The sequence below is a fragment of the Hemitrygon akajei genome, chromosome 10 (genome assembly GCF_048418815.1).
Source record: "Hemitrygon akajei chromosome 10, sHemAka1.3, whole genome shotgun sequence".
NCBI classification, from domain to species: Eukaryota; Metazoa; Chordata; class Chondrichthyes; order Myliobatiformes; family Dasyatidae; genus Hemitrygon; species Hemitrygon akajei.
This window is the reverse complement of record NC_133133.1, coordinates 46,700,781-46,726,466: the sequence shown is the minus strand read 5'-3', so window position 1 is coordinate 46,726,466 and position 25,686 is coordinate 46,700,781. Positions and strand designations below refer to the sequence as shown.

General features: G+C 39.9%; 1 protein-coding gene across 5 annotated transcripts in view; it reads left to right on the top strand.

The window, feature by feature from the left end:
- The first annotated feature begins 1,876 nt into the window (after positions 1-1,876).
- frmpd3 (FERM and PDZ domain containing 3) overlaps positions 1,877-25,686 on the top strand; it is a 465,297-nt gene continuing 441,487 nt past the window's right edge. For 4 of the 5 annotated variants that reach the window (XM_073058175.1, XM_073058177.1, XM_073058176.1 and 1 more), the window contains exon 1: positions 21,832-21,985. In XM_073058175.1, the coding sequence (XP_072914276.1) occupies positions 21,938-21,985 (48 nt within the window). In that variant the 5' untranslated portion in view covers positions 21,832-21,937. Of the gene's footprint in view, positions 2,557-21,831; positions 21,986-25,686 lie in introns of those variants that run through there. The other variant, XM_073058178.1, reaches the window with a different exon arrangement.

The following is a 25,686-nucleotide window of genomic DNA, read 5'->3' as shown; positions in this document are numbered from 1 at the left end:
CCTGTACCTGCTTTCTCTCCATACCCCCCATCCCTTTAGCCACAAGGGCCATATCTAGCTTCCTCTTAAATATAGCCAATGAAGCGGCCTCAACTGTTTCCTGTGGCAGAGAATTCCACAGATTCACCACTCTCTGTGTGAAGAAGTTTTTCCTCATCTCGGTCCTAAAAGGCTTCCCCTTTATCCTTAAACTGTGACCCCTTCATCCTTAAACTGTAAACGTTCTGTTAATGTTCAGTGTGCTTTGAAAATGTGAAACCAAATTAATGATCAGAATAATTGCTTTTGCAGTAGTCTTTTGATTTTTTTGTTCTTTTGTTATATTTCAATATAAAGGAACTCGGCCCTGTCCCAAGTACTAACTTAAATCCCCGCCTTTCTCTTTGGTGTTGTCGACCAGAAAGAATGTTAATGACAAGATTATGCCATCATATTTTATTCTATGCTATCATGATTAACAGTTTAATTAGCTCAAGTTTACAACTCTATCATTTCAATCAATCCCTGCAACAGGAACTTCAATTTCCGATGTTCCCATGAAGCGTGCAATGGAGTCTGCTGAGGTCAGTAATCTTCCAGAATGTCAGGTCTGCCATTACCAGGACTGCAAGCGTTTTAGAACGCTTCACCTGGATTTGCTTCGGAATATCTTCCTAAACCTATCTCAATCCAGCTCGGGTGCGCCTATTCCTGTCTGGGTCGACCCATTCTTATACCGTGTAATTTTATAACATAGCTGCATTAAGAAGTGTCCGGGAGACTAATCAGATAAACGTCTTGGTAGAGGTAAAAGAACCAACAGTTTACGCATCCTATCATCCGAGGGTTTTGACTTCCTCCACTGTGAACCGGGTGGTCTGAAAGAATCTGAATCTCCCGCGTCCAGGATGCCGTGTTTAAATGGCGATCTGCCATGACTGTTACATTCATGAAAAGACCTCTGCTTCGACTGTGCGACAGAGTTGGGACGGCGGAGTCCACTTGCTCTGTGGCAAATGAAGTATCCAGTGGTGGACTCTATTACCCTGCTCAACCCCTCTCAGTTGTCACCCTTTATTTTCTTGTAAATGAATTGAAACCCACATTTGGCTTATGTTGGCTTTTATATTTACAGTGCCTTTAACACAATTTTTGTACAATCAATAAACCTAATCTTGGATGTCACACATTTCAGTTTGCACTTTCTGATAACGGTTAAAGAAACGAGGAGTAAAAGCGGCCAAGGCCAATCATTCAGAAGTGTAGTACGTCGACAGCAACTCAATTTATTTTTTCTTCATTTTTCCCCAATTCCCCTGAAAGCACTGATGCTTGAACACGGGTCGCACCATAGCAACAGCTCTCTGCAACTTTTTCGGGGTGACCAATGTTCGCCCATTAACCTGGGTCGTAAATAACACAGGCGATTTGACCATAAGAGAGGGAAACGGACAAACGCCTTTAAGACCAATTCTTCCTTCGGAAGAAACTCAACGGAGCTACACCACCGGATTCTTTCCCTGACCATCGAGCCTGGCAGACCATTCGCGCCGATCTGCTAACTTTTCGCAGATTAAACAGAATTGGCGGCTGTTGTTGGTGATTACAGAAACTCGGTTTCACTTAGAGCCTCGCGAAAGAGGAGGCACCATCACTGACAGCGATTAACATTTGGTATTGTTTCTTGAGAATCTCTTCGACTCCAATAAAAATAATTTCTTGCTGAAATAAATCGCTGCAATCGCCAAATCTGTGGATAATTTCAAACGGGGAGAAATCTAATATATTTCTGGCGTGCACAGGAGGCAATTTCATACGGGTAATAAAGCCAGAGATCATTCAGGATGGAAGCCAAGTACGCTACTTAGTATTCTCTGCTTGTCCACATTAAGTGTCTCTAATTCTTCATCAGATGTGTATGCGATGGCTCATGCACGTTCTGGCTCTTTCTCCTCGGGCTCAGCACACAGCAGTGCACAAAACAGTTGTCAAAGATTCCTCGTCGAAAACCTTAACAGAAGCCACAGAACGGATTGTGGAAAAGACTCAAACACTTTGCCCTTTCTTCCGGCGCGATTTCTTATCAAGGACTGTCGTGTTTGTTCGCTTTTGAGGAAGTGGAGAACAGGTCCACTTGCCTTGGACTTGCGCGTTTTATTTTTCTCTCGTGTTTAAACGGTGTTTTGCTGGACTGTTGCAGAGGTGGGGAGGCAAGGTTGCGGTTGTCGAGGTGGAAGAGCGAGCACGAAGCAACTGGCCTGTTGTGAGTGTGACTGACAGACGGTATTTCACACAAGCCTTTTGTTGTGAAAGGTCCATGGAGGTGAAACCGCAGCTCCCACCTATTATTACCTGTTTGTACAAAGCTGCAGAGTCAGCTCTGGCTACTGACAAGCAGTTGGCTGGGTTTGACTGATTCCTGCAGATGGATATAGCAGTGAGAGTCCAGCTTTCACCCCCGTTCGACTCTACCTCCGGCAGCCTCGTCCGGTGTGGAAAACTTCGCCGTGCGCTAACCTTCCCACAGAGGAATATGCTGTGAGAGACACTGAGAGGCAGTGGATTTAAAGAAATAAGGTAGGACCTTTAAGTTTAACGTTTTAATTGTGATAGGAACGTATATAACAAAATGCATCAATGACAGAAAGTTCCCCATCGCTTTTTACAATCAAAATCAATTTGTCATAAACTGCGAGTTAAAATGCGTCGCCTCTCTGGTTTGTTTGTTGACAGACTGGAATAGGCTGCGTCCGGCTGCCATGCAAATAACAAATGGGACATGAGTCCGATGGGAAAGGATTTCAGTGCATCTGCATGCTAAGGTGTTTTTAAATCTGACTGCATGGTTCCAATTCGACATCCTTTGATGTGGGTAGGGATCCTGCATTTCATCCTTCTGTAAACATGGACCTGTCTTCCCGCGCATGGACGCAGCCTCGGTAAGTTATGGAACTGATTATAGATTAGAAGCTCCCTTTCTGTGCTTTAATGTTCACGTCTGTTTGTTTACCATCGGTAAACGCAGCTAATGAATCGTCACTTATTTAAACCAGCGATGTACCTATGAGGGAGAAAGGGATTGCAAAATCAACGGATCCGCCCTCTCCCTGAGATTTCGAGCGATCACTCACCAAAATAAATAAATGAAAGAAAATCTTCACATTTTTCTCATTGCTTAAACCTGATGTGTTTACTGGGTTTGGGGAGAGTGACACTGCGGGCGTACGGCTGAGCAGGTACGCGCAAGGCTGCCTTGTAAATGTTCGACCGGATTGTGAAGATAACAGATTTGCAATCTGGTTGTTCCAAAATTACTCAACGGGAAGTTTATAGCGGGCCGTGCGTGGTTAAATTGTCCGATGTCCTAGACAAGATAACATATTAAACAGTATTTAACCGCCTTTCGACAGCGTACTGTAAGCCAACTCGCAATATTTTTAAGTTCATAACATTCATTGCAGATTTGAAAAATAACTTTATTCATCGCATAGTTTTGCACTGCTGTGGAAGGGATATCAAGCAAATCTGGCAGCGGCTGGAAATTAAGGTCTTCTCATTCGTTCACCCCCCCCCCCCCCCCATAGATCCGGCTGTTCACGAGTCATCTTTGGATCCGAGGTCATGGTCTTCGCTTACCTAGCACTGACCAGTGCTATGTATAAACCGTTCGAACACTGTTTTAAAGTATCACTCTTCCAGTGAATAATTATCGCTTATTACGCATTTGTGTTGCCTTGTTTTGTTTTAGGTTGTCACTGCAAAACACAAGCACTTTAAGATTGCAAATACTGAGCAAGTCATTCAGCTCCTGAGGGGTAGAACGTTTCTCGTTCCACCTATGACCCTAGAGTTTTTAATGCAATATAAGTGGATTTTTTGAGCTGCACACATTTTAATTGAATGCAGAATCTACTATGAAAGATATTTTGAAAATAGTATAGCATCTGCCTTCTTTTTATAAAAGAAGTGGTAACATTTTCATGTACTCTATCTAGGTCTGTGTGCTCACTCATCAATGGGAAGCCTGGTGAATCCTCAATGTTGCAGATTTTAATAATACTTATTTCTTGGAAAGCACATTCTGTGGCCCTCTCAAAATATATCCAGCCCCCCACCCCAGGTCAAAAGGCCTTCTATCAAACTGGACATCTTGTTTGGCCTGGACTCCTCTCTGTTAAGTAGAATGGATGAAGGTATGCACTTGCTCCAAATACATGTCCTTGTGTTAGAACAAAAATAGATATTGGCAATAAAGATGGAATGTGATTTCAACTATCTGTATCAGTCTATCTTGAATGGTCCTCATTACATACAAGGATGTTTCAGTAGGCATCCAAGATTTAAGTTTTAATATTTAGAGCACCTATCAGACTTCTACCGATCATCTTCTGTCAAATCTCGGACTAATGAAATAATCTCCTGTTTTCTTTCCTCCATAATATAAAAACTCTTTCAAACAATTTACTAAGCTAGACCCCTCAGGGCTGCTGGTTGGGCAATAATAAAGAAATGAAAGCCACAAGTGATTCATTGAAGTTGGAAGCTGTGCCGCTCAGACTCTCTACTTTTTTTTTGCTTTGTTTTTTTTTGGAAGTAAAGAAACTGAAGTGATGGCTTTCCAAGAAGCTATCTCTCACTATGTGGAGCTTAAGGACACCCAATCATAATGCTTGATGTCTATTCGCTTCCCAAACCTATAATGCATGGAAAATGCAGGAAGACTAGAAAAACATATGGCTGTCACTGTCACTAGCACATTTCTGTTGCATATTTCTGTAGAAGCAGCAGTGTTTCTGCCTAACAGTATAGCAAAGATCTCATTTGGGTGGGACAGAGCCACTGTGGAGACCTCCATAAAAAAAATTAACTCATCTCTCTAGGTATAATATTAACAAAAATACTTCACTTGATTAAATAATACATGCCTAAATCACTGTTTGGTGTTTAAGTCAGAATGCTATGATAGGTCTTGGATCCCAGTTCTTTTAATGAACTGCTTTTGTTAATGGATGCTTTTGTTAAGTTACTCTTCTCAATAGTATCTGATGGGTAGATCGTGGATGTTTTGCAATTAAGTATAAAAATAGTTTTGCTGTATTAGGGAAACAGGGGCCCTTCTGTAGACCTGTTAAATTCAGATGCAGACCATTCCACTTACGTCCTCTCCTCTCCTCCCCACATCTCCTCTCATATTTGCATAAATTCTGAACCCATCTCTCCAACAATACACTGAAAAGGTGGCCTGTGAAAATATATTAGTTAATAATTAGTTATATCAGTTAAATGGCCATCATTATAGAGATTTGCCCACAGTCACTTTGCAGAATCGTAGAATTTTATAGTTCATTTTGAGGTTTCTTAGACCACCAAGTCCATGAAAGGGCTTTCTCATTGTTTTCTCTCCCTGTTCTTTCACAAGGTTTCATCGTTACTTTTCTGTTTTACAGAACATTTTATAAAATAAAGTATTTGTTTAGTATCTAATACAATCTAGAAATGTCAAGATCTATTGCAGGGTTTCAAAACAGCTGAGTTGATTCCAAAGAAAAAAATTACTCAAAAAAGACAAGAAGATGGTTACTGAAAGTGTAATAATGCATGATATTAAATATTATATTATATCATTATACAATATTATATCATTTACATACATAAATTTACAGACTAGAGGCCGAGTAACTAATTTTGCCCTCCAAGATCATTGCTGGAACAAACTAAAATTCTTTTTCTGTTTTGATTGCTGTGCATGGTTCTGTATTTTCAGTAATTTCAACAACTGATATAATCTTTCCTTACATCATACATTGGCTTCTCTAATATTCACCTTGTCACTCCTTTACATGCATCATTCTTAAACTCACAATTCATGTTGCAGCTTAGCAGTTCGCATTGAAAGGTGAAATTGATTAAGCAGGACAAACCACTTGACCTTGCTCTACTAGTTCAGACAGAGCAAAAGTTGTTCCCAGCCCTGACAACTTTGCAAAACATTCCGCTCGAACAGATGGATACTGGTGTCTCAATTGGGATAGCTATTCATGCAGCAGCCTGACATAGCTGTCCTTGCAGAATTATATTTTCAGTCAACATGCTATACACCTCTTTAAGACGATAAGACATAGGATTGTGGAGAATTAGGCCATTCACCCTATTGAGTCTGCTCTGCCATTTGACCATTGCTAATTAACTTTTCCCTCTTAACCCCATTCTCCTGCAACCCTTATTCCCTTACTAATCAAGGACTATCAAACATTGCTTTAAATATACCCAATGACATGACGTCCACAGCAGCTGAGCAGTGAATTTCTCAGGTTCACCATCCTTTGGCCAAAGAAATGTCACCTCCTCCATGTTTTATAGGGATGTCCTTTTATTCTGAGGTTGTGTCCAAGACTCCCCACCAGTAGATACATCTTCTCCATATCCATTCTGTCCAGGCCTTTCAATAAATCCAAGTAAACAACATCTACTGACTCTTCATTTATTTTCACAAAGAATTCCAACAGATTTGTCAGGAAAACTTTTTCCTTAACAAAACCATGCTGACTTCAACCTATGTCATCTTGTGCCTTCCAGTACTCCAAAACCTCATTCTTAATAATGGTCTCTAACTTCTTACCAACCACTAAAGTCAGACTAACCAGCCAATAATTCCCTGTATTTTGCCTCTCTCCTTTCTTAAAGAGTGGAGTGATATTAGCAATCTTCCAGACTTCTGGAACCATTCCAGAATGTAGTGATACTTGAACTATCACTACTAAAGGCACCACAATTGCTTCACCCATCTCTTTCAGAGCCTTGGGGTGCAGTCCATTTCATCCATGTGATTTATCTATTTTTATGCCTTTCAGCCTCCCAAGCACCTTCTCAGTCTTCACCACACTCACTTCTGCAACCCCTGCCCCCCTGCTCTCTTGAAGCACTTATTCAATTCATCCACTATTTCCTTGTTCCCTGTTACTACTTCTCCTGAATAATTTTCCAGTGGTACAATGTCCACTCTTGCCTCCCATTTACTCCTAATATATCTGAAAAATCTTTTATATTATTGGCTAGTTTCCATATATATTTTATCTTTTCTCTCCTCTTTTAGTTGCCTTCAGTTGATTTTTAAAAGCTTCTAGCTTCCCGCTAATTGTTTTCCCTGATATTATATGCTTTCTCTTTTGCTTTTATATTGTCTTTGACTTGTTTTGACAACCATGGTTGCCTCATCCATCCTTTAGAATTCTTCTTTGTGATGAAATGATCCTTCATCTTCTGAATTACTCCCAGAAATTCCTACTATTGCTGCTCTGCCATCATCTCTTATAGGAATTGCTGCCAATCAACTTTGGCCAGCTCCTTTCTCATGCATCTGTAGATAGCTTCACTCAACTACAGATACATCTAATTTTAACTTCTCAAACTGCAGAGTGAATTCTATCATAGTATGATCACTGCCTTCTAAGAGTCCATTTATCTTAAGGTCTCGGATCAAATCTGGTTCGTAGGACAAGACCAAACTAGGAATAGTGGGCTCAACCACAAGCTGCTCTAAAAAGCTATCTCATAGGCACTCTAAAATTGTACCACAAATTCTGTCCCATTAAAACAGACCAGGACTAACCTACAGTGGTATACACATAGGAGGACATACTTCTAGGGATTACATTGAAGCAAGACATAAAATCTCACGGCAATGAGTCAGGCACAGTCAAGGCAACCTTCTGATTGTAACCAATCCTCCTCCATCTGCTGATCATCCAATTTCATTCAGTCGTTGGAGGAAATTCTGAAAGTGGCAAAGCCGAAGGATGAGGGAACATTGATATCCATCGCCAAGAGTGGCTTCATTACCCTAACATTGACCAAACTGGCTGAGCTGCATTGAGCTGGTAGCAGGTGGTAAGAGAGCCAGCACCAGAAATAAATACAAAAATTGTTGAAAATGCCTAGGGCAATAGTTAATGTTTTAGGTATGCGTCCCTACATTGATTATTTTCTGACAAGTAGAACAAACTCAGAGGACAAAATTTGGCATTTGTAATGATTAGAGGACCAGCATCAGAGGCAGAAATGTACTTCACCACACTATGTGACCAAGATCAGCGAGAGCAGCACTCGCCGTGTACAAAATGAAGCGTTAACTTTCAGTGAAGCTACAGCTGTGTGCAAACCAGAACAAAACTTTGTGTAACAGACTGAGTTAAATAATCACAGTCAGTGGATTCAATCCTACCACCTGTGGTGGTGGTTAATTGACAGTAAACAAGCGAAGGCTACAGGAACATCTACATCCTCAACAATGATGTGGTGCAGCATGGAAATGCTAAAGAAAAGGGGGAAGCATACACAACACTGTTTAGCTAGAGATGCTTCCGGATGATCTTATTGGAATTCTCACTTTCATAGAAGCCATGTTTTTGCCAATTTGATTCACTCCCCATGGTTTCAATGAACACCATCACTGTATACACCAAAGACCCCAAGACCAGGCAACATCCTAACCAGAACACTGAAGAGCTGTGCTTCACAGCTAGATACTCATCTAGCTAAGTTGTTCCAATGCAGCTCCAACATTAACATCCATACAAAAATGTAGAAAATTCCTAAGCATATCCTGTCCACCAAAGCAGAAAGAAATTCAATAGATGACTCACAGCTACCCAATTAATCTACTCTTAATGAACAGTAACACGAAGGAAGGAGCTGTCGACGGTGTCCTAACCAGCCTTCTGTCACAAGTTCAGAATTGTGGAAGTTTAATTCTGATTGCACAAACATCAATTCCATTCGTAGCTGCTCAGCAAATGAAGTACTCCTGCACGCATCAAGCAAAATTAAAGCATGGGTTGATAAATATGTAAAATTTTGTCAGGCAATGAGTATCTCCCAAAATGAGAGAAATAATCACCTACTATTGGCAATTGATGGCATTGGCACATCACTCAAAAGCATTGACTCTATCCAGGACAATGCTGTTTGCTTGATTGGCACCCCTTCACTACTCTAATTCTTTCATTCTGTCCACCACCACTATCCCATGGCTGCATGCACAAAGTACACAGTAATATTAACATAGACTGTTCTGAGATCACCTCCAAAACACCTGACCTCAACAGGAAATAAATGGGTAACATATACATAGGAATATTTGATGTTCCCTACCAAGGCACACACTACCCTGATTTGGAAAAATGTGGCCAGTTCTCCATGACTGGGTTTGATTCCTGTAACTCAGCCCCAGTGGCACTGTGGGAGTACTTTCACCAAAAGGAGTGCAGCCACTCAAGAAGCAAGAAGGGTTATTAGTGCAAGCCTTACCAGCTAAGTTCAGTTCCCAAAACTTAATAAATAATAGCTATCTTATATTGCTGCAACAGTTCTCTAAATATTTTTACTCCCAGTTCTTTCACACAAATACTTTTCACATCTCTACTCCCCTTCTATTTCATTATTTATGCCAGACTAATTACCCTCTGATATTGTTCACTCTTCATTATTCATTGTGGTACCCCTGGTTTTCTATCTCTTTGCAATGTTTTCTGCTCTTATCCTATTCACCTCTTAAATTTATACTAATATTTTCCTGATTTCTTCCATCTGGGACTATTCCTAACTTGCTACCCTTGTCTTTCTGCTGAACCACTGAAAACTGGAGTTAGTAATTGTTAATATTGCAGAAGTAAACAACGACAGTGTGCAGTAATATTAAATTATTTATAGCAGCAACAGGAAGGGAATAAAGCAGGTGCAACTTTGAGAAAGTGGTTGGAGTTTGAAGCATCACTAATTGCATCAGCCAATCAGTTCAATTGTACGTAACTCTGAAAATGATGATGTCCATTTGAAATGCAAATTGTTGGCATCTATGCATGTTCAATGAAATCATCACTGAAAGCTCATGTTTGGAGCAATGCAGAAAAAAAAGTGATTGCTTTTCTTTCAATTCAGCAAAAGCTACTTTTTAATAACTGAAGAAACTTAATGGCGCACAATTATTCCTAGAACACTTAATTTCATTGAGTACTATTGATTTTACAAAATAAATTGAGCATTAAACTTAAGCTTACAGTGACAGGAATCATATGCCATACATTAATATAATGAAACAGTTTCTCTCTAATTATGCTGCAAAGAGAATATCAACAAACACTTTTGAAAGTCATCTGATTGGCTTCTGATAATGCCTGTGTTGGTAGGATCTCCAATACAAATGGAATCATGATGCATGCCAGGAAAATCCTGGGTTCAGTGAAACAAGAAAAAAGAAACTGCTTGGTAACTTGAAAGTATCGAGCAGCAACTGTCTTGGAAAAGGAATTGCCAATGCTTTGGCTCTTGATTTCCAGTGTTTAGTTCCTGGATTATACCAAGTTAATAGGCCTCATTTACGATAGTGGCTGAATGCCACAATTGGCCTGAGCATCAATGGACTTGGAAGAAGGTAAGCTGCCTTCAGCTAATTCTTAGCAGGTGGTTCCAGTTTGCTACTGTTGTGTTTATGTGAAGAGTTAGTAAGGCTTGACCAGAATGCTTTTCACAGTTTGAAAGGTAACTATTTTCTTTAACAATGCATCAATCTAATTAGAGAAAGAAAATTGGGGGGGGGGGGGGGGGCGGGAGAACAGTTTTTGTAGTGAACTTTCATTGTACTTTCACTGGGATTACTCTATCATAACTGCAATACTGTATTCAATACCTATATTACGTTGACAAACCTTTGTGTTAGGTACTGTCATCTTAAGTATTTTGATGTTTTTTTTCTTTTTGTAACTAGACCTGATGTTATGACATTATGACAATTCTTCCAAGTGATTTTTTAGCAATTCTGACCATTGTACAAAAACATCAACTTTGTTTCTTTCTGCATGTGCAGAGTTCCAGCATTTTGTTTTTTTTTAATATTTTAGATTTCTATAATCCTTAGTATTGTAGTTATGTGGAACCATTCCTTGCTGAGTCAAGTTATTTAGTATAGATAAATTGAAGGCTCCCTTCTACTGGAAAGCTTTATCAGATGTACCCAGGAGATGTGAAAGCAATGTGGATTTCTGCCTCATGGTGATGGAACTCATTTCAGCCAAGGTAGTTATGGTGAATGGCAATATTATACTCTGTGTCCTTGAACTAAGGCAAAAATAAACCAGGGATCTGTTTTTTATTTCCAGCTGCTACAAAGAGCATCTGTGGAGCTGTTCACTGACAACTGGATTGATTTTAGCCAAGATGCCACCCATTCAAAAAAGAAGCATATTTTCATCAGACCCCAGACTCGCATTTACTCTTTTTCACAAGTTTCCCACCTTCCCTGACAGCCCATCATATTGCTTGTCTGTGAGTTTTTCTTTAGTGCAGAAACTTCTGTATCCATAATTTGGCTAACAGACACTTGCTACCAATATTAGGCTAACATATAGGTGCTACTTACTTTGGACTTTAAGGCACTGCAGTCACCCTGCATATTCTCCAACCATTCCCAAATGAAACCTAATGGATTATATGAAACACCAAGTCTCTGCTTAATCCCCTCGATACCAAAATGATTGAAATCAGATTCTTACTGTGTGATAATGAAAGAATGTTCCAAAGTTCAGAAGCAGAACAGAAACGATATCACATCTCTGACTATTATTTTCCCTGTTCATTTTGTGTGATAATATTTTATTACAGGAATACAAACAGAGAGTGCTGAAAACACATGGTTGGGTTAAGTGGCACTCTGTGCAGGAAGAAAACGATGAAACGAACTAGGCGTCTGACAATGGGTCCTCAAAACTGAGAAAGGGTCTCAGATACAGATTCAGATTTAGATTTATTTATTATATGCACATGTTAACATGCAGTGAAATGCAAAATTGTGTTTACAACGAACACACCCATGGATGTGCTGGGGGCAGCCCACAAGTGTTGCTAACATTGCACTCCCACAATGACAGAACCATATACAACACAACAAGCAACAAACTAACAAGCCTCTTTTCTCCCTCCCACTTCCCACCGACCCACACACGTGGATGGTCCTCCAACCTCAAAACAGGCCTCCATTCTTCAGTCTCCAGGCTTCAACCACTAGCCTATGACTTCTGGACTTCAATTTGACCCTTGATCTTGGGTATCAACTCCCAGATTTGCACACCAGCTCACTAGCCATGGGACTTCCTCATACCTACTGCTGGGGCAGTGAGTAATCCTGGCAATCAGTGACTTGGGACACCCTGACATCTATGGATGCCCTTTGTCACCTGTCCACTTTGCAAGCCTTTCAGTACGGAGTATGGAGTGGAGACTTGACCTCTAACTCCTCCACATCCCTGTCCTTACACCCTAGCCTGTCCATCTGCCATTTCTCTCCCCATAATTGCAACTGATCTAAATCACGCTATACTCTTTGTCAGACTTCTACACTATCCACAACTCCAGCAATCTTGGTGTCATTTGAAAACTTATTAACCCACCCATCTACATTCTTATCCATCATTTATATACATCATACACAGCAGATTATTAGAGACCTCCAGCTCAAATAAGTCCATTCAACCACTACCCTCTGAATTCTATGCACAAGCCAGTTCTGAATCCAAACAGCCAATTCACTGTAGACCCCATGCATTTTAATCTTTTGAATTAGCCTCCTATGAGGGACTTCATCAATTGCCTTACTAAAATCCATGTAGACAGCATCCACTGCCCTACTTTCATCAATCCCTCTCATCACCTTGTCAAAATACTCATAGGCAAGGCATGACCTGCCCCACACAAAACCATGCTACCTCTCCTTAATTAGGCCATTGTTTTCCAAATGCTCATATATCCTATCCCTCATAATTTTCTCCAGCAACTTCCCTGCAACTGACGTGAGACTCACCAGTCTATAGTTCTCAGGATTTTCCTTTGTTCCCTTCTTAAATAGAGGTACAACTTTAGTCATTTGCCATTCCTCCAGGACCTCGTCTGTGTCTAGAGAGGACATGAAGATACTAGTCGAGGCCCCAGAAATCTCATGTCTTGGTTCCCTCAATAACTTGTGGGACTTATCCACATTAATACTCATTAGGAAGCCCAACACTTGCCCCTCCTTGATCTCTAAATACCCTAACATATTTATACACTGATCTCCTGGTCCTCCATACGTTTTTCCTTGGTAAATAGTGAAGCAAAGTACTCACCCACATTCTTTGTATGTGTGACAAGTTGAGTCAACATCATACAGCATAAGAACAGACCCTTCAATTCAACTGGTCTTTGCTGATCAAGCTTCCCATCTGAATGAGTCTCACTTCCCATGCCTGTATCTCGCTAACCCTTATCTATACACGTACCTGCTTTTATGTTAAACAAGAAAACAAATACATTTTAAGTTGCATAGAGGAGTTGAGTCAAGAAAAATAAGAGGATTGTGTGATAGGATAGAATCCAAGGTGTCAAAATACTTTCAAGGGCATTTTGTTTTAAATGGAACAAAACAAAACACAATAACATACTGAAAATGTGAGGGGCAGAAATCAGCCGTTGCTGATAATCTGTAACAAAAATGCAGGAACTACTCAAAAGGTCATGCAATGTCAAAAGAGAGAGTAAAACTGAGTTAAGGTGGATGACCTTTCACAAGAACTGCCCAGATATGACACAAGTGAGAAAAGCTAGCTATCTGGAATTGTTGAATTTAATATTTAATTCCAAAGGTTGTAATGGGCAAAAGTGGAAGTTGAGAAACTATTCCTTGAGCTTGGCTGGGCTACATTGGAATAGCTTAAGGGGCCAGTGACAGAGTGGATAGAGTGAGACTGAGATGAAGAATCAGTGCCATGTGGCTGAAAGTTCAGAATCACCCTGAAAGTGTACTGGGACCATACACTTATGTATGAAGAAGTGTATATACCCATATATTAGAAGAATTGCAAGTGGATTTCTCCTTTACCTGGAAAGACTATTCATGACCCTGCAAGGTCAGAAGATATGAGGTAAAAAGAAAGGGGTTAATTCTCCAATGTGTTTGCATGGGAAGAATGGACCAGGGAATCATAAAGGGATTGACTCCTTTGGATTGCTGAAAAGAAAGGGGAAGATGTTAAGATGAATCTTAAGGATGGTGGAAATTTTGGGTGCCGATCAGTAGATGTTGTCCACTGGTGGGATGTAACACAAGGGTAAGTGGAATCCTAACATTGCTTGGATGAAAGAAGCCAGGAATACAAATGTTGGAATTAGAAGTGATATGATTGAGAAGCCTAACATCTATAGTAATGAAGCCATCTAGGCAGAGGTATAGTCGAGTTGCCCATGAGACTGTATGGGCTTGTAATGAATGTTGGTCATTAATTGATCCCCTGAGATAGAGACGTCAAGAAATGGAAAGGTGTCAGATATGCACCATATAAAATTAGTGAAAAAGTAATGAAATTGTCAAGCATTTTCAAGCAGGAAGCAACACTAGTGATCAGCATACCAGAAGATGAATAGAGGGAGAAGGCACAGTAGTGAAATAAGAACTATTCTATGAATGCCCATAAAAGGTAAGCATAGCTTTGGGCTCAATGTGAGTCCCATAGCCACAGGAGAAAGTGAGCATGAAGGAATTAGCCATGCAAGTTAGACTAGCAGAGAGTGACTTCTCAGCTCTTTAGTCAAGGAAGAAGTGCTCTCAAATTATCCTAGTGAGGGATGGTAGTATAGAGAGACTGGACATCCACTGTGAAGATGAGCTGGTTGGGATCAGGAAACTGGAAATTGTCTAAATGATAGAGGACATCAGAGGTGTCACACACATAGCTAGGAAATGGCTGGAAAGAGAAGAAAGAATAGAGTCATTATAGGAAGAAATCAGTTCAATGAAACTGAAACATTCTGTATATATAGACATTTGTGTTTATGGACCTTGTGGAGGAGGAAGAACTGGTCTGTGCATTGTGTAGGTAAAGCAACTGTGAGGCTGAATTTTGTGAAGGAACCCAAGATATGCAGTTTTTTGTTTTCAATCTCTATAGAAATTTTGGCTGTTTTGCTTGCTGTATATTTTAACCTAGATTATATTTTTTAGATGATTTTGCTTTACCTAGAATATGACTGTTGTTTAAAGTTGTTTTCATATACTTTCTATGGTCAAACATTTGTTTCAATGAACGTAACTGTTATCTGGCGAACAAAGTTGTGTTTTGTTTGAGGTAGGCCCAACCAACAGCAATGTCATACATCCAAATGCATTTGATCATTAAATTATCATATATAACTTCAGAAAAGAGTAATTGCTAATATTTGTTTAAAATTGATGAAAACAATCAGTACAGAACACTGCGAAGTGAAGGCTCTGATTTTGTAATACACCTGAATTTCAGCTGGTCCAATACAAATATACAAAACTATGAAAGCAAAATATTGCAGATGCTAGGTATAAAGTAAAAATAGAAAATGCTGGATGTAAGGTGAAGACAAGTGGAATCTTAACATTGTTCTGAATGAAAGAAGAGAAGGAAAGAATATAAATGTTTCCAAGAGACATGATTGAGATTCCTAACATCTCTCCACAAAATGTCAGGGTGCATTTTATAATGAGTGAAAATAGACTGACGTTTCTGGTTGATGACCTGAAGCTGCAAGGGTTGTCCAGATGATGGAATAAAATTGTATAATATTTTAGTCAAGGTAAAAATTGGTATCTTTTCTGGAAAATTGGAAGTGAAAGTCATTGTTCAGATTCTCTTTCCTTTCAAAAATAAATACACTACGAGCAAATTCTATTCTTTAGCACATTCCTGAGATCCAAAAAAAAAGTGAAAGCAAAACTGTTGTGTCTCTATTACAATGTGAAGGTGGTCAACGAAGAAAGGTCCCACTATTAATACCAATGAATGAACAGAACATGATAGGAAATGGATTGACAAAATCTTTGTTTACTGAAGTAGAGTCAATCATGTATAGAATCAATGCTTTCATCCCAGAGGAAATTCACTCATAACATTTATTCATGTTCAGCAAAGTGTAGCATGAATTTCAGCTTCAGGGTCAGTTTTATTTTCAATTTCCAAAATATTTTTAAAGGATCATTACATTCAGAACATTAAACAATGGCCCCAATGCAGAAGACAGGTTTCAACTGTTTGAGGCACCTTCCTAAAGGTCCTTCATTATTGGATCCATAATGGCTCATTGATTGTTCTGTTCCGAAATGTTTTAAACAATTATTTCTAGAAGAACTCTCCAATAATTTATCATCAAATCTTTATTTTTCTACTAATTTTTATAGTAGGTATTCAATTCCAGTTCCTTGATAATGAAAAGTATGATTATGGTGTATGAGCTTTCTCCAGTGGTTAACAGTCCATTTGATAATGTAATTTATTGTCTGATCTATGTTTAAATTTTAAATTCAGGTTTGTGAGGAAAAAAGCTGTTTCTATCAGCAATGTACATTCTGTATGATCTGTAACTTACAATCTTGCATCTCCTATGAATAAGAATGCTTGCTGAATGACTAAAGTGACTTTTTCAATACTTGCGCCACTGGAAATGTACTGTGCACTCTAGAAAGAGAAAATACCACATTGTCAAGCAGTAAGATTATGGTAAATGGTTAGCATTAAATTTATTACAAGCAAAGATTTGCAAAATAACAATGTAATATATTGTATCATATTTGACTTACCTATAGTTAAATGCCACAACAAAACAATGGGCCATTACTTTATGGTCAATTTCAGTCACTAAAGCAAATCCTTCATAACCAATGGTGCACATGTTCATTTACAAAGAACCTCTCCAAATGTCACATATGGGAAGATTGTGAACTGAAGACATAAGGCAACCTCATGCCCCTCAAGTAAGATTATGATGTATGTTATCAATGAACATTTTCTCCCATTATACAAATAATATCAACCCTGATACAGGATTTCAACCTGAAATGATGGCAATTCCTTGAACCTACAGATACTGATAACTTTCTGAGTTCCTCCAGTAGATCGTTTTTTCTTGCTTCAGAATTCAGCATCAGAGATCTGTTGTGACTCTAGTCAAATAATATTAGCATGCTGTTTTAGAAGAAACATAGAAAACCTACAGCACAATACAGGCCCTTCGGGTCACAATGTACTTACTGTAGAAATTACCTAGGATTACCCATAGCTCTCTATTTTTCTAAGCTCCATGTACCTATCAAAGAGACTCTTAAAAGACTCCTTGTTGTATCTGCCTCCACTACCGCTGCTGGCAGCCCATTCCATGCACTCACTGCTGTCTGTGTAAAAAAACTTACCCCGACATCTCCTCTGTACCTACTTCCAAGCACCTTAAAACTGTTCCCTCTTGGCTAGCCATTTCAGCCCTGGGAAAAAGCCTCTGACTATCCACATGATCAATGCCTCTCATCATCTTATACACCTCTATCAGGTCACCTCTCATCCTCCATCTCTCCAAGGAAAAAAGGCCAAGTTCACTCAACCTATTCTTGTAAGGCATGCTCCCCAATCCAGGCAACATCCTTGTAAATCTCCTCTTCATCCTTTTTATAGTTTCCACGGCCTTCCTGTAGAGAGGTGACCAGAACTGAGCACAGTACTCCAAATGTGGCCCGACAAGGGTCCTATACAGCTGTAACATTACTTCTCGGCTCTTGAACTCAATCCGATGATTGATGGAAGCCACTGCGCCATTTGCCTTCTTAACCACAGAGTCAACTTGCGCAGCAATTTTCAGCATCCTGTGGACTTGGACCCCAAGATCCCTCTGATCCTCCACTCTGCCATTAATACTATATCCTGCCATCATATTTGACCTACTAAAATGAACCATCTCACAGTTATCTTGGTTGAACTTCATCTGCCACTTCTCAGCCCAGTTTTGCATCCTATTGATGTCCCGTTGTAACATTTGACGGCCCTCCACACCATCCACAACACCCCCAATCTTTGGGTCATCGGCAACTTTACTAACCCATCCCTCCACTTCCTTATCCAGGTCATTTATACAAATCACAGAGAGAAGAGGTCCCAGAACAGATCCCTGAGACACACCACGGGTGACTGACCTCCATGCAGAATATGACCCATCTACAACCACTCTTTGCCTTCTGTGGGCAAGCCAATTCTGGATCCACAAAGCAAGATCCCCTTGGATCCCATGCCTCCTTACTTTCTCAATAAGCCTTGCATGGGGTACCTTATTGAATGCCTTGCTGAAATCCATATACACTACATCTACTGCTCTTCCTTCATCAATGTGTTTAGTCACATCCTCAAAAAATTCAATCAGGCTTGTAAGGCACAACGTCCCTTGCACAAAGCCATGCTGACTATTTCTAATCATATTATGCCTCTCCAAATGTTCATGAATCCTGCCTCTCAGGATCTTCTCTATCAACTTACCAACCACTGAGGTAAGACTCACTGGTCTGTAATTCCCTGGACTATCTCTACTCCCTTTCTTGAATAAAGAAACAACATCCGCAACCCTCCAAACCTCCGGAACCTCTCCCATCCTCATTGATGATGCAAAGATCACCGCCAGAGGATCAGCAATTTCCTCCCTCACCTCCCACAGTAACCTGGGGTATATCTTGTCCGGTCCCCATGACTTATCCAACGTAATGCCTTCCAAATGCTCCAGCACATCCTCTTTCTTAATTTCTATATGCTCAAGCTTTTCTGTCCGCTGCAAGTCATCCCTACAATCACCAAGGTTCTTTTCTGTAGTGAATACTGAAGCAGTATTCATTAAGTACCTCTGCTATCTCCTCTGATTCCATACACCTCTCCACTGTCACATTTGATTGGTCCTATTCTCTCATGTCTTATCCTCTTGCTCCTCACATACTTGTAGAATGCCTTGGGGTTTTCCTTAATGCTGCTCATTAAGGCCTTCTCATAGCCCCTTCTGGCTCTCCTAATTTTATTCTTTAGCTTCTAACTGCTAGCCTTATAATTTTCTAGATCTTAATCGTTACCTAGTTGTTGAATCTTTTGTAAGCTTTTCTTTTCTTCTTGACTAGATTTTCAACAACCTTTGTACACCATGGTTCCTGTACCCTACCATCCTTTCCCTGTCTTATTTGAACATACCTATTCAGAACACCACACAAATATCCCCTGTACAATTGCGACATTTCTGCTGAACATTTCCCGGAGAACAATTTATGCTTCCAAGTTCCTGCCTGATAGCTTCATATTTCCCCTTTCTCCAATTAAACACTTTACTAACTTGTCTGTTCCTATCTCTCTCCAATGCTATGGTAAAGGAGATAGAATTGTGATCACTATCTCCAAAATGCTCTCCCACTGAGAGACCTGCCACCTGACTAGGTTCATTCCCAATACCAGATAAAGTACTGCATCTCCTCTTGTAGGCTTATCTACATATTGTGTCAGGAAACCTTCCTGAACACACCTAACCCCATCTAAACCCCTTGCTCTAGGGAGATGCCAGTCAATATTGGGGAAATTAAAATCTTCCACCACGACAACCCTATTATTATTACACCTTTCCAGAATCTGTCTCCCTATCTGCTCCTCGATGTCCCTGTTACTATTGGATGGTCTATAAGAACATCCAGAAGAGTTATTGACCCCTTCCTGTTCCTAACTTCTACCCACAGAGACTCAGTAGACAATCCCTCGATAACTTCCTCCTTTTCTGCAACTGTGACACTATCTCTGATCAGCAAGTGCCACAGCCCCACCTCTTTTGCCTCCCTCCCTGTTCTTTCTGAAACATCTAAAGCCTTGCACTCTAATTAGCCATTCCTGCCCCTGAGCCATCCAAGTCTCTGTAATGGCCACAACATCATAGCTCCAAGTGCTGATCCATGCTCTAAGCTCATCCTCTTTGTTTATGATACTCCTTGCATTAAAATAGACACATCTCAGACCATTAGTCTGAGCTTATCCCTTCTCTATCACCTGCCTATCCTCCCTCTCACACTGTCTTTCTCGATTTGTGAGCCAACCATCCCTTCCTCCTTCTCTTCAGTTTGGTTCCCACCCACCCGCCCCCCCCCCCCCCAGTAATTCTAGTTTAAACTCTCTCTCCCCAATAGCCTTAGCAATTCTCCCTGCCAGGATATTGGACTCTCTCGGATTCAAGTTCAACCCATAATTTATTTACAGGTCACTCCTGTCCCAAAAGAGGTCCCAATGATCCAGAAATCTGAATCCCTGCCTCCTGCTCCTCATTTCAGGGGCCTTAACTAATATCTTCGTGTCTTCTCTAGCCACAGGTGAGTTCCCAGATGACTGGCGAGCAGCAAATGTTGTTGCATTGTTCAAGAAGGGAATGAGGGATAACCTTGGAAACTATAGACTGGCAAGTGGTAGGGAAGTTACTGGATTGAACTCTTAGGGATAGGATTTATGAGCATTTGGAAAACCATGGCCTAATTAGGGAGAGTCAGCATGAGTTAGTGCAGTGCAAGTCATACCTTAGTAACTAAGTAGAGTTTTTTGATGAGGTGATGAAGGTAGAGCTGTGGATGTTGTCTCTATGGAGTTTACCAAGGCATTTAACAAGGTCCCTCAGTGGGATGCTCAACCAAAAGATTATGATGCATGCGATCACTGGTGAATTGGCCATTTGGATTCAGAACTGCCTTGCCTTTAGAAGACAGTGGGTAGTGGTTGAAGGGACTTATTCTAGCTGAAGAACTGAGATTAGTGGTGTTCTGCAGAGATCTATACTAGGATGTTGTTTATGATGTGTATAAATGACCTGGATGAAAATGTGGATGGATTAGTAAATTTGCAAATGATACGAAAATTAGTGCTGTTGTGGATACTGTAGAAGACAGGCAAAGAATACAATAGGATATAGATCAGTTGCAGAAATCTGATCCATTGGTTGGGGTCAACCATAGATGTTGCATCCCGGCTGTCTGCAGGATATGCAAGCCAGTGCGGTACGATATACCTTTCCTACCCCTACCTGCATAGATCGTCCAAATAAGAAACTCAGAAAAAATTATATAGCCTTCCTTCCACTCCTAATTTCCATAATTTAATCAAAAGACCCTCCATCCATAATATATCATCAGCATTTTCTATATCTAAAAATACTGCTATTACAACTTCTTTATTTACCTGTGCTTTCCTAAAATCCAAACATAAAACTGAATCCAATATCACTCAACCCTTCCAAAATCCGCTCTGATAAGACGCTATATCACCTCTTTTTCCAAAATATAATTCAACTGTTTTATATTTTGGAAAAAAGAGGTTATGTAGCATCTTATCAGAGCTATACATTCCACAAGTTAACACAAATGGGACATTAATGATATTGGTCTATAACTAGAAGGATCTGACAGGGGTTTTCCAGATTTTAGAATAGGCACTATGACCGCCATTTTCCATGAGGGGGTTCACTTCATCAAAACCTATCAATATAGATAAACTATACATCCTTTCCCCATTTCTGACTACTTGCAATCTCTTTACCTCCTTAACCTTGCCTTCCAATAAATGAGATTAGTTGGTCTATCAAAATCTCCACCAGAACACCTATTACAACTCCCCTAACACTTCTATTTTCATTAGGCAAAATAGGTACTATCTTTTTGCCAAGTAAAATCTTTATTCATAATGCCTTCTACACTGATTTTTATCCTTACACACAATTAATGCCTTCCCTCCTCTTAAACTACAAGCACAATCTATGGGCACTTTTAGCTCTGTAGTTTATTTAATGGGATTGATGGGGGGCAACTGTTCCAGTTCAAATTTAAACAATACCTTGAAGTCTTCTTTCCTGTTTTTAAAATATCCATCCCTTCCTCTTCATCACTTGAAATCATTCCAATATTATGTTTCTTTTTCCATTTTCCAGATCTGGATTCAACTTCCTTCCAACCTCCTCCCACCAACCTGCCCTCACCTGAACCCTCCATTTGCAGCTCCTTTTCCAGACCCTCCCCCCTACCTGAACCTACATTACTTCCCGACATCCCTGCACCATCCACATCCACCAGCACCGCCACCTGATGGGAGAGTGAACCATGGGAGAAAGAGAAGGAGGAAGAGGACCAAAGGGAGGTGATAGGCAGGTGAGGAGAAGAGAAGGGGTGCTAGAACAGGGAATGGAAAAGGAGGAGCAGGGAGAAATTACCAGAAGTGGGAGAATCAATGTTAATGCCATCATGTTGGAGGCTGCTCAAATGGAATATACGGAGTTGCTCCTCCAACCTGAGAGTGGGATGGACCAACACGGTGGAACGGGAATGAGGAATGGAATTAAAATGGTCGGCCCCCATGAAATCCTCCCTGTCGTGGATATGAGTGCTTGACTAAGTCAATCCCCCTATATACACCAGATCTCATGTAGTCCAATGTCAACCTATTTGGTTAATATTCTGCTATAAATTACTCCTTATTAGTTTAGTAGCAAAAGGATCAAAAGGGAGAGAATAAGTTACATGTGCCGGGGTAAGAAGGAGACGGAGAATGGGACAAATGGAACTGCTTCCCTGAGAGCTGGCCAGGACCCAATGAGACCAATTACCTCCTTCTGTGTTGTTTTATATACAAGGTAAACAATTCTAGAGCTGTCACTTTGTACATACAGAGAAGCAGTCCAAAGAATTGATTTTAATATTTTTTTATCTTTTGTCCTTCATGGGAAAGAGCCGCAATTGAAATGAGTAATGCAGAAATACATATAATTTATATGGCAATATCAGAAAATATAACTGAATGCATATTGTTGTACGTCAATCTACAAGCTAGCAGTGGTCATGGTGCTTTTGGGATCTTTACTGGTGTTGCTTTTTTGATTTTTGGCAGATGCCATTTTAGTTGGTATCCGCTAGGACTGTGTCTGCTGACACATGCAAGTAACCATCTTGAAGAAGATGAAAGTTTTCTTGAGGTTGCAAACCAGCTTCCAACTTTTTTGAATGTTGGGATAGAATGTATTCGTGATGAGGACATTGTTCCAGAAGTCAGATAGGACCAAATAAAACCATTTTTCTACAAAACCAGGAATAGTCAACAGCCATCTACTGTATTAGAAAATATAAGGAAATGAAAAGAACCATCACAATAGGCTTGTTGCAGCATTTACCTCTAGACCCCAGACTTGGGAGGAGGATTGTGAGATGCAGTTAAATTTCATTGCTGCAAACAACATTAATGTTGAAAATAAACAGAGATCTTTATCTGATGAGTGTAGTGGAAGTCCCTGTATATACCTTTGTAGTTTAATGAGAAATTTGAAGAGCCTGGAGACACCTACTAACAATAAATTTCAGGAATTGGTAGATTTGTTGTAAAATCCCTTAAATCCAAGCCAAACAGGATTCTGCTAAGGTTTCAATTTGAGTTTCAGTTAAGAAAACTTTAACAGACAGCAACTGGGCAGATGGTGAGTTATCTCAAAACTGTAATTGTGGCAACATACTGTCTCAGATGCTATAAAAAGTAGATTAGTGTGCAGAATCAATGATGTCTGGACTCAGAAGTGGTTGTTGTCAGAGATAAATCTGACCTTTAGGAACGCACTGGATAAAAACATGATGGACTTGTAGGTGAGAACATTCATCCCATGCAACACTGCTGATGAGGTATGAGAGGCAAAGTATTGTTCCAAAGCAAACTAATTATCATTTTAAAAAGCTAAACAAAGGTTGTTAACACTGCAGAGAGAAATATATGCAGTCTGTTGCTGATTCAGGCAAAAAATATGTCACATATGTAGTTTAAAATGTCATATTAGCAGAGCTCACATGAGTAAGTGTAAAGCTGAGCACACAAAATAGAAGTAGCAAACTAAAGAAAGGTGTTTAAAGTTTCCATCATCCTCACCATATAAGGGAAGTAAGTGAAGACTGTAATACAAAAGTATTGCTCACAATTTCTAATTAGAGCAGCATTGATATACAGTAATGAAAGTTGAATCCTAATTGTTGTTATGTGAGTGAATAACAGAAGCATGATATTTGACCTTGACTTTGAATTAGACTGAATATGAGGTTAGATGAAAATCTTGGACACAGCTCAATCTGAACAATACTGCAGTTGAGCACGTTGATGTGGTTGGTGTCCCTGATGAGACCATGAGTTACCAATGGTTGGTTAGAAACACTAGGAAATCTACAAGAGACTGTAGATGTTGGAAATCTGGAACAACACATGCAAAATGCTGAAGGAACTCAGCAGGTCAGACAGCATCATTGGAATAAGATAACAGTCAATGATTTGGTGGAGTCCCTTCATCAGGACAGACTTATGGATACTGATGGTAGTTGTTGAAAACTACTTTAGATTTCTCCCAACAGGTATGATCCAAAGAAGAGAATCGTTTATCATATTAAGGTGAATGAGGCTGGAATGTTGCAGGAAATGCAAGAGACGTATGGGAGATTTTTAAAGATGGAACCTGTAAATACTCTGAAAGGGTAACACCCATTGTAACAGAGTTAAAGCATAAGGAAACTGTTAATGGAGTCTCAAAGTAAAATTCTATTCCTAAAAGGGAGTAGTTGGGAAGAGTCATGTATGTCAACAAATATAGTTAGGGGATCAAATTGAGAAGATTTTGACTGACAACACAAGTTTAGGTTTGTTCGCATAAAACCACCTATCCTTTAGAATTTCATTTTCATCTGCTGTCTTTTGGAAAAGCATGGAGTGGTTGATGCAGGGTATTTCTAGGATCACCTTATAAGAGGATGATGTGCTGAATGGCTCAAGAAACAAGCACCATCGTAATCTGGATGAATTGCTTATTGGACTGCAAAAGGTAGGCACTCACTTAAAGAGAAATGACAGTACTTCCCTAGTGAATGTAATATAAAACTTGGGACTCAGTTGGATCCAGTTTGAATGAGGATAAAAATATGAAGATAAAATGAAGATAAAAATCATTACAGATGAATGATTACAGATGAGGAAAGACATTCTTGCCATAGAGGGAGTATGAGGAAAGGCATTCTTGCCATAGAGGGAGTACAGAGAAGGTTCACCAGATTGATTCCTGGGATGGCAGGACTTTCATATGAAGAAAGACTGGATCAACTAGGCTTATACTCACTAGAATTTAGAAGATTGTGGGGGGGGGGATCTTATTGAAACGTATAAAATTCTAAAGGGATTGGACAGGCTACATGCAAGAAGATTGTTTCCAATGTTGGGGAAGTCCAGAACGAGGGGTCACAGTTTAAGGATAAAGGGGAAGCCTTTTAGGACCGAGAAGAGGAAAAACACAGAGTGGTGAATCTGTGGAATTCTCTGCCACAGGAAACAGTTGTGGCCAGTTCATTGGCTATATTTAAGAGGAAGTTAGATATGGCCCTTGTGGCTAAAGGGATCAGGGGGTATGGAGAGAAAGCAGGTACAGGGTTCTGAGTTGGATGATCAGCCATGATCATACTGAATGGCGGTGCAGGCTCAAAGGGCCGAATGGCCTACTCCTGCACCTATTTTCTATGTTTCTGTTTCTAATTGAATTGGCTTTATTTCTTACATCCATCACATACATGAAGAGTAAAAATTTTTACCTCACATCTCCGTTTAAATGTGCAATGTGCAATGAATCTTCCCCAATCAAAGAATCCAAAATATTTATGGAACTAGTGAATTATTATAATAAATTCTGGCCATATATAGCACTATTACAATCTCCATTCCATCAATTGCTGCAAAAGGTGATTGAAATTCAAGACACATTTTGTCCATGCCAAAGTAGGAAAATTTCAAACAAGGGAATATTGTTCTAAGATAAAGGATTGGTTATTCAAAACCAACATAC